This window comes from Ylistrum balloti, unplaced genomic scaffold (assembly GCF_031769215.1).
Source record: "Ylistrum balloti isolate Yb309-2 unplaced genomic scaffold, AGI_CSIRO_Ybal_v1 Utg370354, whole genome shotgun sequence".
Lineage (NCBI taxonomy): Eukaryota > Metazoa > Mollusca > Bivalvia > Pectinida > Pectinidae > Ylistrum > Ylistrum balloti.
The window spans coordinates 218,153-233,326 of NW_026782252.1; the positions used below are offsets into that span (position 1 = coordinate 218,153).

General features: G+C 34.5%; 1 protein-coding gene across 2 annotated transcripts in view; it reads left to right on the forward strand.

Annotated features, from left to right (window-relative positions):
* Positions 1-15,174, forward strand: part of LOC132553782 (tetratricopeptide repeat protein 17-like) — a 44,583-nt gene that overhangs the window by 26,440 nt on the left and 2,969 nt on the right. For both annotated transcript variants that reach the window (XM_060218059.1, XM_060218058.1), the window contains 5 exons: positions 9,452-9,761; positions 10,120-10,249; positions 13,621-13,777; positions 14,440-14,514; positions 14,783-14,902. In XM_060218059.1, coding sequence (XP_060074042.1) covers positions 9,452-9,761; positions 10,120-10,249; positions 13,621-13,777; positions 14,440-14,514; positions 14,783-14,902 — 792 coding nt within the window. The remainder of the gene's footprint in view (positions 1-9,451; positions 9,762-10,119; positions 10,250-13,620; positions 13,778-14,439; positions 14,515-14,782; positions 14,903-15,174) is intronic.

Here is a 15,174-nt window from a genome sequence, read left to right on the forward strand (position 1 = left end):
TCAGAATAATAAGTAACAACAGATCCAGTTAATGACTCATTATATATTAAGTAGATTTGTGCTGATTTTATTGTCCAGAAAAACACTGAATATCATGCAGTAAATCAGTGTTCCTTTTTAACTCCTTTTTTTATTAAGTTATGATGTCTTAGACATCACAAAAATGTGCTTCTGTATCCTTTGTGACATCTTGAGGCGTTATGGTAAACATGCCTCCGTTCCTCTGTGATGCCTTGGTAGAAATTGGCCAGTGAAATGTTTCTTTAACAAATAATAAGTATTAAACATAAAATTATGATGATAATCTTCAGGGACCAATACTTTAATGTAGAACCTTGTTAGGTGAGATTCCATTTGTGTTAAAGTGAAATCAAATTGCCCTGCTCACATGCACTCAACATCGAGTTCGTTAGAAAATCAAGTCAGCAATTTCACTTAATTTTATTAAACAAATTAAAGAATTAGAATAAAGTCTCTTAATTTTCTTGCAGTTTTTATGATTTATTTTAGAGTTGTTAGAATATGTTTGGGTAACACTTAATTATTTTACCTGATATATTTGTACAATTATTTAAATGTTTCTTTCTAAATGAATTCTGTGTTTGCCTAGTAAAAAAACATGAAGATTGAGAATCAAATGAAAATTTCAAAGAAGAAAAACAAATTTTAGATTTCTGCTTCAAAATTTTGAGATTTTTAAAATGATTTTTTTAACATACTTGTACACTTTAGAAATTAATCATAAATTCCTATATACTGTCTCAAAATTGATCAGTTTAATCTACTGTGGAAAAAAATTCAGAGAAGTCAGTAAATTAAGCAAGACAGCCTTCATTGTGCAAACTACAAAACTGCATGTTGTCAAATTAAAAAAAAAAAAAAAAATTAATGATAAGAATGTTTTGTTTACCCAACAGTAGCAGTTTTCTATGGTGAAAACTGATGGAACATTTTTCTGACTTAGAGTTTTTTTACACTCGATAACTTTCATCCTAAATTAAATGTAGGATCGTGATTGAGTTTTCTTCTAATGAGGTTTTATGACGCAAGATTTTATTTAAGATTAGCAAAAATTTTAAATATGGAGATGAGTTTCTTACAGTCTCATATCACATAACTTAGAAAAGAAACATTTTGACAGATTTAAGTTAAAATGTGGAGGATAAAATCAAACAGAGGCAGCTGTTTTCTTATGCTGTTTTTAATTAATGATATAAGATCATTTTCCAAATTATGATATCATTCAAGATTTCTGACTCCTGCAACTGATGAAAAAATTACACTAGTGACTTATTCTAAAATATTCAATGATTGAATTTATTGGAAAACAGGCTGGTGATGTGAAATGCTTATTGACATGTGTTTCTGTCAATTTCTTCTTACACAAAATCTTAATTATTTTACACAGAAGCTTCATAATACAGGAAAAAGGGCATATATAATTTTTTTTTCCTGTTTTGTACTGTAAGAATTTACATGTCAGGATTTTTATAATATATATTTTACCCTTGAAGGATGTAGAGGAGAATTAGAGGAGGTGACAGTGACTTCTATGAGTGAATATTTAGAATGATCATAGTTTAACTATACTGATAACAGTTATTCTAGTTTTGATGGCGTACATATGACACCTGTCTATGTATATATATTCCCTTTCTTTGTATGATGTTGTCTCAAAGGTAACAAATACCATTATGGTCCTTTCCTTCTCAATTGCAGCGTCCACATTACTGAGGAATCATCATGTGGTATCATCCAATCATATTAGTCGTACTATACCTACTAATGGCCTTTTGTTAGAACTGATCTGATTGGTTCATGTTGTTGTTGTCATGCTTTTAACACTATTTTTACAATTACAATTCCAAGTCTTTTATTTTTAAGTTGACATGATTTGAAGATTTTGCATAATCCATTTTTTTACACATTTTACATCAACTGCTTTATCTTTTTTCCATTTATTGTGTACACATAATATTAATGCTTGTAGTATGAATATCTCACTGATGTTTTGTTAGTGGAATAATTGTTGAAAAGTTCTTGTAATTATTACAAATTCTCATAATAGAAAACCAGGGAAATCCCTTTTTCTCAAACCTGATAACTGGGGAAATCCGTAGTATTGAGATGAATAACAAGAAAATCCATAGTTCTCATAATGGTAACTCATGGGGAATTGATATGTTACATTATTCTGTAATTTGTACAGTCATAAGTGATAAGAAGTTTATTGGGAACTCCCTTAAATTGTACTTGTTATAATAATAATCAGGAAAATCCTTATTTTCATAATTAAATCTGAGAAATCCCTTATTTTTCAAAACAGTTAATCATCAGAATCTTAGTTCAACAGATGATCAGGGGAATCCCTAGTTCTCTGTAATAACAGATGATCAGGGGAATCCCTAGTTCTCTGTAATAACAGATGATCAGGGGAATCCCTAGTTCTCTGTAATAACAGATGATCAGGGGAATCCCTAGTTCTCTGTAACAACAGATGATCAGGGGAATCCCTAGTTCTCTGTAACAACAGATGATCAGGGGAATCCCTAGTTCTCTGTAACAACAGATGATCAGGGGAATCCCTAGTTCTCTGTAAGAACAGATGATCAGGGGAATCCCTAGTTCTCTGTAACAACAGATGATCAGGGGAATCCCTAGTTCTCTGTAACAACAGATGATCAGGGGAATCCCTAGCTCTCTGTAACAACAGATGATCAGGGGAATCCCTAGTTCTCTGTAACAACAGATGATCAGGGGAATCCCTAGTTCTCTGTAACAACAGATGATCAGGGGAATCCCTAGCTCTCTGTAACAACAGATGATCAGGGGAATCCCTAGTTCTCTGTAACAACAGATGATCAGGGGAATCCCTAGTTCTCTGTAACAACAGATGATCAGGGGAATCCCTAGCTCTCTGTAACAACAGATGATCAGGGGAATCCCTAGCTCTCTGTAACAACAGATGATCAGGGGAATCCCTAGTTCTCTGTAACAACAGATGATCAGGGGAATCCCTAGTTCTCTGTAACAACAGATAATCAGGGGAATCCCTAGTTCTCTGTAATAACATATGATCAGGGGAATTCCTATTTCCAATAACATATAAACAAGGAATTCCTTTTAGTACTCATAATACATTACGAGGGAATTCCCTAGCTTTACTTTTACTAAATATGGAAACAAAGTTAGTTTAAAGACAAGATCGTGATTGCTTTCCCAGAATTTTAGATGATTATTTTTAGTTGAACTTCATTTGATCAGTGAATGGTAATGATGAACTGTTTTATCATTTAAAGTGACTAACTGATGTCCAATACTGTATCAATATTTGATGGTCTACTCCTACAGGATTTAAAGTTTGGCTGAAAATGAATCTTTCTTTATTTAGGTAACAAAAAATTATAACAAGGAACCATTTAAGGCTGTGTATTTTAGATATCCCTATTTCCTCTTTATATTTTTAAAGTCTGAAAATTCAGAATTCAAAAAATGGAACTTTATGTATTTGATAATACTGTACCTGTTACCGTACCGTAATATTAAATTGAAGTCTTGCCAAGTCATGCCTATCTCCAAAGCTCCCCATGTGATTAAATGTATACAGTTTTTATTTAAATTTGTATGAAAAGTGCAACATAATGTTATCTTTCTTTAATTATTGATCATAACTGTTTCACTAGGATTGCAGAGAGTAACAAATCAGTATTCTGATCACATAGTTGAGATATATATCATATTGGTTATGTAACCATGATAATGATGAAAACCAAACATTATAACACAAACCAGAGAGAATGAACTGTTATAATCCTGTTTATGTCTTCTAAGAATCAACCTCAAACAGAAAAGACAGGATATTTTAACTCAACATAAAGTATTATTTTGTTTAATTAATTAATTTTTTTATTACTGCCAGTAATAGATAGGTTTCTGATTATTTTTAGTTATTTATTTTTCTGTTTGAAAGATAAAAATCATTTGAATTATTTTATTTTTATCAAGGAATTAAATTGACCAATGATAACTGTCTATATCAATATATGTGATACTCCTTAATAGACATGTGTCAGGATATATTATGACACATGTAGCCAGATCTTAAAACTAACATTTAGCCCAATCCTCAAGTTTTTACTGTCTAGTTAATCAACTTCCTAAAAGTATCAAAATTAATTTATGTGGTTTGTTAAAACACCCTGATAAAACCTGTCACCTCTTTAATGAAAATATATAATGCAAACACAATAGAAGCTCTCTGATGATAATTTTTAGAACTATGAACTTTTCGTGAAAACCTATCTTAACTTGTTTTGCTTAAATTGTTTGTTCTGATATGGCTAAATAACTGGTGTGGTTTGCTGTTGTATTGATGATGGAAAGAAACAGATGTAACATGGAGTTGTATGTGTACCAGTCAGTCCTAGATAATGCTTCTAGTGACGGCAATCATCAGGCTATAATCATAAGTAATTCTTGTAAAAACAAACGTTTGGATTGAAAATTAAATTAGGATGTTCAGGTCAGTTCGCGTGATAGCGTAACTCATAGGAGTTTTCCCGTTACTTTTTGGTGATAATCTTTAACTTGTTGGAACAAAAAAATATCCATTCTGGCAACAATGGGGCAAAAAATGATATCATAGACAAATAAATATCACTAATATCTTCAGTACATTAAGTACATCACAGCTTATAGTATATATATTGGTTGATACAAGTTTTTTGCTGTAGAACAGGACTTGTTTCTATCCCTACACTCTCATACCATTCGTCAGATATTGGACCAGCAATTATTTCATTTCATGGATATTTTGAGATTGTTATGAACATTGACAGATATTTGTTACATAACTGGTGTAAAAACACCTATTGAAATAAAACTTTAAATTATTGTTACATTCCTTCTTTGTTGTTTATTGATGTTTGTGTTTATTGGTAGTTTATTGGTATTTGTGTTTATTGATAGGCATGTCCATATGTGTGTACCTTGTTAATGCATTTACGAGTACCTGCAGAAAGACTTTGACTTTTGAAGTGCAATATTTATATAAGAATAATAATCATGATTTTTCCGTTTTATACTTTAAGATTACCAGATCTTAGTATGTAATTAGTTGTGTAAGACACTAATCTCACTATTATCATAAAAAAGATACTTTTCCAAAAATAAGTCAAAAGATCAACCATTCTGTCAATTATATACTCTTGTATATAGGCAACTATTGGCTGGAATTGATTCCTAAGCAAATGTGATCAATCTGTCTGCTGCTGTCATTTTGGTTTGCCTTTTTTGTCTGTGTAGTTTAGTACGTTTGTAGTTATAATAAAATAACCAATGATTGCATGTTCCATGTCCATGAGTAACACAATTACATCTCATATAAAAATAGATGATTGTGACCCAGTTTTTCTTGCCACAACAACTCAGACATTTCTTTGGAGAGCCCTCACCTCCTATACATCTGATCTTTTATGGTTCTATGGAGGGCGAGACCCAGAGCCTTGACCTCTTATACATCTAATTTACCTTCTATGGTTCTATTGATGACGAGGAACAGAGCCCTCACCTCCTATACATCTTACTGACCTTCTATGGTTCTATAGAGAGTGAGGAGCAGAGCCCTCACCTCCTATACATCTTACTGACCTTCTATGGTTCTATAGAGGGTGAGGAGCAGAGCCCTCACTCCTATACATCTTACCGACCTTCTATGGTTCTATAGAGGGCGAGGAGCAGAGCCCTCACTCCTATACATCTTACTGACCTTCTATGGTTCTATAGAGGGTGAGGACCAGAGCCCTCACTCCTATACATCTTATTGACCTTCTATGGTTCTATAGAGGGTGAGGACCAGAGCCCTCACTCCTATACATCTTACTGACCTTCTATGGTTCTATAGAGGGTGAGGAGCAGAGCCCTCACTCCTATACATCTTACTGACCTTCTATGGTTTTATAGATGGCAAGGACCATAGCCCTCACTCCTATACATCTTGGTGACCCTCTATGGTTCTATAGAGGGCAAGGACCAGAGCCCTCACTCCTATACATCTTATTGACCTTCTATGGTTTTATAGATGGCAAGGACCAGAGCCCTCACTCCTATACATCTTACTGACCTTCTATGGTTTTATAGATGGCAAGGACCAGAGCCCTCACTCCTATACATCTTGGTGACCTTCTATGGTTCTATAGAGGGCAAGGACCAGAGCCCTCACTCCTATACATCTTACTGACCTTCTATGGTTCTATAGAGGGTGAGGAGCAGAGCCCTCACTCCTATACATCTTACCGACCTTCTATAGTTCTATAGAGGGTGAGGAGCGAAGCCTCACCTCCTATACATCTTGCTGACCCACTTTGGTTCTATAGAGGATAAGTTAATGACTATATAAGGTATTTATCACACCGCCAATTAATAAAAATACTCATGTGCCATAAATACTTTCATTACTTAGGTACAAAACAATTACAAAGCTTTACATATTTAAGAAATGAACATTATTCATATTATAAAATCGACTCATCCATGACTGCTTTAAAACTTGAATTTGCCTTTTAGATTTATTGTGTAATGTCATAGCTTCTGTTGAGTGGTGGTGAATTCAGGCTTCAAGTGTTGTGCTTTTTAGTGACTCCCATTAGATTCCCTAGTGTCCAGGTAGAAATGGGACAGACACTTGTCTGATCTCTCTCAAGAAAATGATTAAAACTCTGTATTTAGTTTCTTTTCACTAAGTAAAACAAAAAAACCCACATTGTTTTTTAATGCACCTACATCGGTTGTTGATTTTTGGAATTTTGAAATTAAGCAACTGGACATTATTAAATGGTTTATTCTTCATTAATTTACCATGTTTATTAAAAACAAAATGACATTATTGTCCACAAGCACCTGTTGTATGGCACCATTAATTCCTATACAGCGCCTTGTACACTAATAAGTATAATATTTTTAAATTTTGGTAACTGTATACAAGGAAATACCCCAGTATTTTTTTCTCTCTCTGAGAAAACTTACTTTTTAAACAGTGTAAATTCTCCCAATAGTACATCAAAGACATGTTTCAACTTTCGAATCATTTACCCAGCTTGCTAATTTCTCCCTATTGACCATTTAAGGTCGAAACGGGGAAAGTTGAGCTCGAACACACATTTCCTCTCATACATTTTTTTTTCCACTAGACAAATTCTTTATTTCCTTATGTACAAATATTTCTATTTACATATGTAGTCAATTGTAAACATTTTGCTTTCTAATTTTGATATTCTAGCTCAAAATTTTGCACAATATATATCTAAAGCAGGCATTGAATGCTCACTGCTGTACGTAGAAATTAACGTGCTTATATTTTGTGGTCAGTTTGTTGATTTATTGTGTGCTCTCATTCTGTAATCTCATACATCTACGAAAGTTTATTTAGAATTTTTGAGGAATATTTAATGAAATTGGATATTGTTGGTGTGATGTCTTTTCCCACCCCCTTGAAATCAAGTACCAACATTATATTAGTCTGAAATATATTTAAAACATTAAGATTAAGTAATTATATGTGATAGGATAAGATGGAAGGTAAATTTTATTCTGAGTTCATTACATTACTTTATAATGGAATTCCTTTTAGATGCATCATTACATTAAGGAACACAGCCATGTATGGGGAAATTTGCTCTGTATAAGAATTGGTCTGTACATCTCTGAATTTTATTTTAGGTTTAAGTGTAAAAATTTAAAAAATAATCATTTCTTGAATGGCTTTGAATTCTACTAACTTTTATAGTTCATACTCACAGTATGCTTTTAGATCGTTCTTGTCAAATTATACCCATATAATGGAAAAAAGGCTTATGAAATTATTTAGTGTTTTATTTAAATATTTTGTTAATTCATGACAATAAGAATTTCTGTTGATAATATCTGGCAATTGTCCTCAGATTTCTGAAGAATTTTATTGAATACTTGATAATATTAAAACCAAACAAAACACAAATAGTTTTTGGTGTTATTTTTCATTTAACAAATTCATTTTAAAAAAATCAAATTTAGTTCCTGGTTTTGCAATAAATAACATGTTATCTACAAATATATTATAACTGTATTTATTCCACAATGAACCAACGCTTATTAAGAAGTACATCCACATGTGTAATAATTTCAGTAGAAATGATGACAAATGTTTTATACTTAAATCAATCCACCTCCCAACATTGAGTCAGAAGCAATTGATAGATCCCTTGGGCCTGTTGTATAATGAATCACGTAAATTTTAAATATAAATGTTAGATATTAAGATAGAAATTCTTTCAGCTGCCAGGTGCCACAGATTTTATCCCACATGACATGTCTGGGATAGTGCTTTATTTTGATTATGCTGTGCTAAGGTTTTGCCACTGATTGTTTGTTAAAAGTTTCCTTGCGATTTTTCTTTTGTCTCTTTCTTTTCTTTGTTAATCTACTTTAACATTCGCCACTGTTGTAAAACGTATTGTTTGTGCATGTTTTGTTTTCGTAGAATTCCCTAGGATATATATTGTAGACACACTAACACTTCAGATCATAATAGCTTAAATACAATCTATAACAAACACATTGATTAGTGCCTGATTAAACTTTAATTTGATTATTGATAATGACGTTTAAAAATTTAAATAATTGTCTAATTAGTTTATTAAATCAATAATCAACTTCCTGTAATTTAAAAAAAAAAGTTCTTCTAATGATAAAATATGGTAATTTTATGCAATTAATTTGTTTTCTAAAATTATTTTCAATGATGAAACATATAACTTACCACTAAAGTTCAATGTAATCAGTCTGTATTGCTTTTTGTGCATGGTACAATATTTTATACAGTAGCCCACGATACCCGGTTTCTTATATAATGGTGAGTTTGTTATAGAGTTCCTCAAAGTAAAATTTAAATGTTTATACTGTTGTCAGATTTTATCCTTAAATCAAGGGCACTTAACTTCACTCACAAAAATGTTTTTCAATTTGAAAATTATTCATGATAGGAAAATATGACTTAAAGAAATTTTCTTACAAGATATTTTTTTCAATTGCAATGAAATCCTTACAAATTGCCTAAGTGCTCAAGAAACCTCATGCTTACTCTTTATAACTTTAAATTATTGTGTAGTGTTTGCTTTCTCTCAGATTAACTCAGTCATGAAGAACCTTGATCCTGAGAATTAGTTTCATAAGATAGCTGAGATAGTTTGATACATAAACAAATTAATTGAGATATTTTAGCAAAGTTTTAAGTAGCAAGAATCACTGGAAGGAATAATTCTTTAATTAAAAAAATATCTTCTAGCCAGTTTTTCTAGCACCTCTCAGTTTATAACCAAAGAACATTGATGAAATGGAGTTCAAAAGATAATTGTGTATACATGTATGAAATGTGACAAAACAAATATACCTACACTGATATATTCTGGTGTTTCAGCTTGAGGAATTTGACTATAGTAAGGAAAATTTTGACGAGATACAAATGGTGTTTATTGAACAACTTTCTGGGGCTAACTCACCCTGTGATACAGAAGAGAAACCTGCCCCACCCTATCAGGGCATGCAATTCTCTGAGGATCAGTCTGAACCCTCGCTGGAGAAGCCCTCTCCACCTTTGGAGCCTGAGGGACCTCCAGCACAGGAGTTCGTTGGTAGAGACTCTAGGCAAGGAAGTCCCAGAATCCCTCAAATGCATGATGGAAAAGCCAGTATTGAAGAGGATTGGTTCCCTGACAGCGAACTACCAGGTGAGTAGGTTTCTATGTAATGTTAAACCTATATGAAGGTAAAATAGGATGCAGAAACAACTTGATGGTCAGGTGGCACAGTGGTAATGCGCTGACCTTCCATCTAGCTGTTTGCGGCTTGATTCAGGTGTGGATTCACTTGTCAGACCATTTGGGTTTTCCCCTGATACTCCAGTTTCCTCCCACAGTAAGGCCTTTCACGTGCTTCAGTCCGGGCCAATAAGACTGATTGATATAAGTTTGAACAAAACTTGAAAAAATGTTGTAAAATAAATAAAGTTAATTTTAGCTTTGCATTGTAGTTTGATTCTACTCTGTCCAGGTTGCTGATCTTTCTTATAAATTTTATATAAATCAGACACCAGCGTACACGTGTCCTTGAGGTATACGCTCCGACCTCCAACCCTGAATGATTGTAAAGACGTTAAGGATCTCAACTTTAAGAAGTTTACAAGTACCTGGTTGTCTGTCTCAGCAAAGGGCATTGAGTAAGTATTGATCACAAAGGTAGAAATGACAATACAAGGCTTCTACATACCATCTGTGAACAATGGAACTGACATAGATTCTACACACCATCTGTAAACAGTAGAACTGACATAGATTCTACACACTATCTGTGAACAGTAGAACTGACAGATTCTACACACCATCTGTGAACAGTAGAACTGACAGATTCTACACACCATCTGTAAACAGTAGAACTGACATAGATTCTACACACCATCTGTGAACAGTAGAACTGACAGATTCTACACACCATTTGTGAAAGGTAGAACTGACAGATTCTACACACCATCTGTAAACAGAAGAACTGACAGATTCTACACACTATCTGTGAACAGTAGAACTGACAGATTCTACACACCATCTGTAAACAATAGATCTGACAGATTCTACACACTATCTGTGAACAGTAGAACTGACATAGATTCTACACACCATCTGTGAACAGTAGAACTGACATAGATTCTTAACACCATCTGTGAACAGTAGAACTGACAGATTCTACACACTATCTGTAAACAGTAGAACTAACATATTCTACACACCATCTGTAAACAGTAGAACTGACAGATTCTACACACCATCTGTGAACAGTAGAACTGACAGATTCTACACACCATCTGTGAACAGTAGAACTGACATAGATTCTACACACCATCTGTGAACAGTAGAACTGACAGATTCTACACACCATCTGTGAACAGTAGAACTGACATAGATTCTTAACACCATCTGTGAACAGTAGAACTGACAGATTCTACACACCATCTGTGAACAGTAGAACTGACAGATTCTACACACCATCTGTAAACAGTAGAACTGACATAGATTCTACACACCATCTGTAAACAGTAGAACTGACATAGATTCTACACACTATCTGTAAACAGTAGATCTGACAGGTTCTACACACCATCTGTGAACAGTAGAACTGACAGATTCTACACACCATCTGTGAACAGTAGAACTGACAGATTATACACACCATCTGTGAACAGTAGAACTGACAGATTCTACACACCATCTGTGAACAGTAGAACTGACAGATTCTACACACCATCTGTGAACAGTAGAACTGACAGATTCTACACACCATCTGTAAACAGTAGAACTGACAGATTCTACACACCATCTGTAAACAGTAGAACTGACATAGACTCTAAACACCATCTGTGAACAGTAGAACTGACAGATTCTACACACCATCTGTGAACAGTAGATCTGACAGATTCTACACACCATTTGTGAACAGTAGAACTGACATAGATTCTAAACACCATCTTTCGGCAGAAGAACTGACAGATTCTACACACCATTTGTAAACAGTAGAACTGACATAGGTTCTACACACCATCTGTGAACAGTAGAACTGACATAGATTCTAAACACCATCTGTGAACAGTAGAACTGACATAGATTCTAAACACCATTTGTGAACAGTAGAACTGACATAGATTCTAAACACCATCTGTGAACAGTAGAACTGACAGATTCTACACACCATTTGTGAACAGTAGAACTGACATAGGTTCTACACACCATTTGTGAACAGTAGAACTGACATAGGTTCTACACACCATTTGTGAACAGTAGAACTGACATAGATTCTACACACCATCTGTGAACAGTAGAACTGACAGATTCTACACACCATCTGTGAACAGTAGAACTGACAGATTCTACACACCATTTGTGAACAGTAGAACTGACATAGATTCTAAATGCCATCTTTCGGCAGAAGAACTGACAGATTCTACACACCATCTGTGAACAGTAGAACTGACAGATTATACACACTATCTGTAAACAATAGATCTGACAGATTCTACACACCATCTGTGAACAGTAGAACTGACATAGGTTCTACACACCATCTGTGAACAGTAGAACTGACATAGATTCTACACACCATCTGTGAACAGTAGAACTGACATAGGTTCTACACACCATCTGTGAACAGTAGAACAGTAGAACTGACACAGATTCTACACACCATTTGTGAACAGTAGAACTGACATAGGTTCTACACACCATTTGTGAACAGTAGAACTGACATAGGTTCTACACACCATTTGTGAACAGTAGAACTGACATAGGTTCTACACACCATTTGTGAACAGTAGAACTGACATAGGTTCTACACACCATTTGTGAACAGTAGAACTGACATAGGTTCTACACACCATTTGTGAACAGTAGAACTGACATAGGTTCTACACACCATTTGTGAACAGTAGAACTGACATAGGTTCTACACACCATTTGTGAACAGTAGAACTGACATAGGTTCTACACACCATCTGTGAACAGTAGAACTGACATAGGTTCTACACACCATCTGTGAACAGTAGAACTGACATAGGTTCTACACACCATCTGTGAACAGTAGAAACAGTACACACCATCTGTGAACAGTAGAACTGACATAGATTCTACACACCATCTGTGAACAGTAGAACTGACATAGGTTCTACACACCATCTGTGAACAGTAGAACTGACATAGGTTCTACACACCATCTGTGAACAGTAGAACTGACATAGGTTCTACACACCATCTGTGAACAGTAGAACTGACATAGGTTCTACACACCATTTGTGAACAGTAGAACTGACATAGATTCTACACACCATTTGTGAACAGTAGAACTGACATAGGTTCTACACACCATCTGTGAACAGTAGAACTGACAGATTCTACACACCATTTTTGAACAGTAGAACTGACATAGATTCTACACACCATCTGTGAACAGTAGAACTGACATAGGTTCTACACACCATTTGTGAACAGTAGAACTGACATAGGTTCTACACACCATCTGTGAACAGTAGAACTGACACAGGTTCTACACACCATTTGTGAACAGTAGAACTGACCTAGATTCTACACACCATCTGTGAACACTGACCTAGATTCTACACACCATTTGTGAACAGTAGAACTGACAGATTCTACACACCATCTGTGAACAGTAGAACTGACATAGGTTCTACACACCATTTGTGAACAGTAGAACTGACATAGATTCTAAACACCATCTGTGAACAGTAGAACTGACATAGGTTCTACACACCATCTGTGAACAGTAGAACTGACATAGACTCTAAACACCATCTGTAAACAGTAGATCTGACATAGATTCTAAATGCCATCTTTTGGCAGAAGAACTGACTAGAAAATCTGGACTTTACTTGGTTTGATTTTATTTCATATATTTGTACTAAAGATGTGTAAATGAAGATTTCTATCTATCTGAAAGTATTTGAGTTTCTGTGGTTAAATGAGAAAGAAGTTCTGACAAGTTGAGGAATGATAGAATTTGTGCTATATTAGGTTATTTACATTGCAGCCTAAGGAAACACATAGACTTTGAGACAGTAATCAAACGAGATTTTGAGGAGCCATATTGTATCACGGACGTAAACAGCCAATTAGACCTAGATAGTTTGCCAGGTATCACACACAGTGAGACTCTCAACTACTTTGCTGAAACTGGACTTAAGGAGGTAAGACTGAAGTTCACCAGACTAAAGTGTCCTGTGTGGAAACCATTAGTAAACTCTGTCCTACTAAATAACACTCTTTAACTAGGTATTATGACATAATCAGATCACAGTGTGACTGTTGAAAGCCTGTTATGATATCACTTGATAAGAACTAACACCACCTCCTGACAATATAGATCATTACATACACTGGTCCTTATAAGGTATTGCATTTTATATTTAAGGTATAAATGTAATAAAGTACATCTGGCCTTGGTTCTTATAATGCATATTAGTTAGAATTTTTCCTAAATGTTTGTTCTGCATCGGTGTGGTCATTGCTGTGTGTTGACTAATGTTTCTAAATGTTGAGGAGAGAGGTCAATCAACTTAAAGGTATGCAGTATATAGATATGTCTTTCTCATGGATATAGAATATATGTTTACAACTTCAACAGACCTTTAACTCTGACCCAAATTCTCCATACTTAGGAAGAATATTCATATTCGACATATCCACATGTTATATGATTGACTTCACCAAACTCAAAGTTGTTCTTATAACAGTGATGACAATATTAATTCTGCTGAATTGAATCTAGAAGGGAAAAAATTATCAGGGGAAGCAACTCCTTTGTGGTAGAAGTAACTCGTTACTGATCATGAGTCTCTTATTTATACAGGTCCTCCAGAAGCTGGGAGGGGAGTCTCAGCCAGTTGGAGTCATAGGCACCAGGGTTGCTCATGCATTGAAGAAGGTAGAACTGATCACTACATTAAGTGTAGCTCAAGAATCTCTTTATTTGTCATGCCATGATTATACTGTAAATAGGTCAGTCTTAAATCCTCTCTATATGTTGGTGCTCTCGCACACATTTCCATACCAAATTGTATAAAAAGAACAAATACTTGATGAAATCAATACAGATGTACACATTTTACGATCCATTATTTATGTTTCTTATTGCTAAGATTGTTTATAATTTTCTCTCCTTGTTTCATCATTGATAATTTTGTTCACATTAGAACTCGACATCATGGGTCCTGACTAACGTGGCTGCACTATACTGGAGAGTGGAAGGGGACGCTAAGAGGGCCATTCAGTGCCTCCGCCTCTCTCTCACCACAGCTCCAACTGAGGTCAAGGTCAGTGTCACCATAGTAACATACTACATTCAAAACATACCTATTATATATGAACAAGCTGTGGTTGTTACTGACAGTCATTGCATACATGCCATATGTTTTATAAACCAGCAAGGAAGTATACCTGGTAGTAATTTATTTTTAGGAATTTTTGCCTTTAATAGGGAAATGACACATTTATCAACATTTTTACTTAATAGTTTAAAAAAGAAACCAATTTGAACAAATTCTGAACTTTATAAATCTGTTCAGGGGGTATGATACATATCACT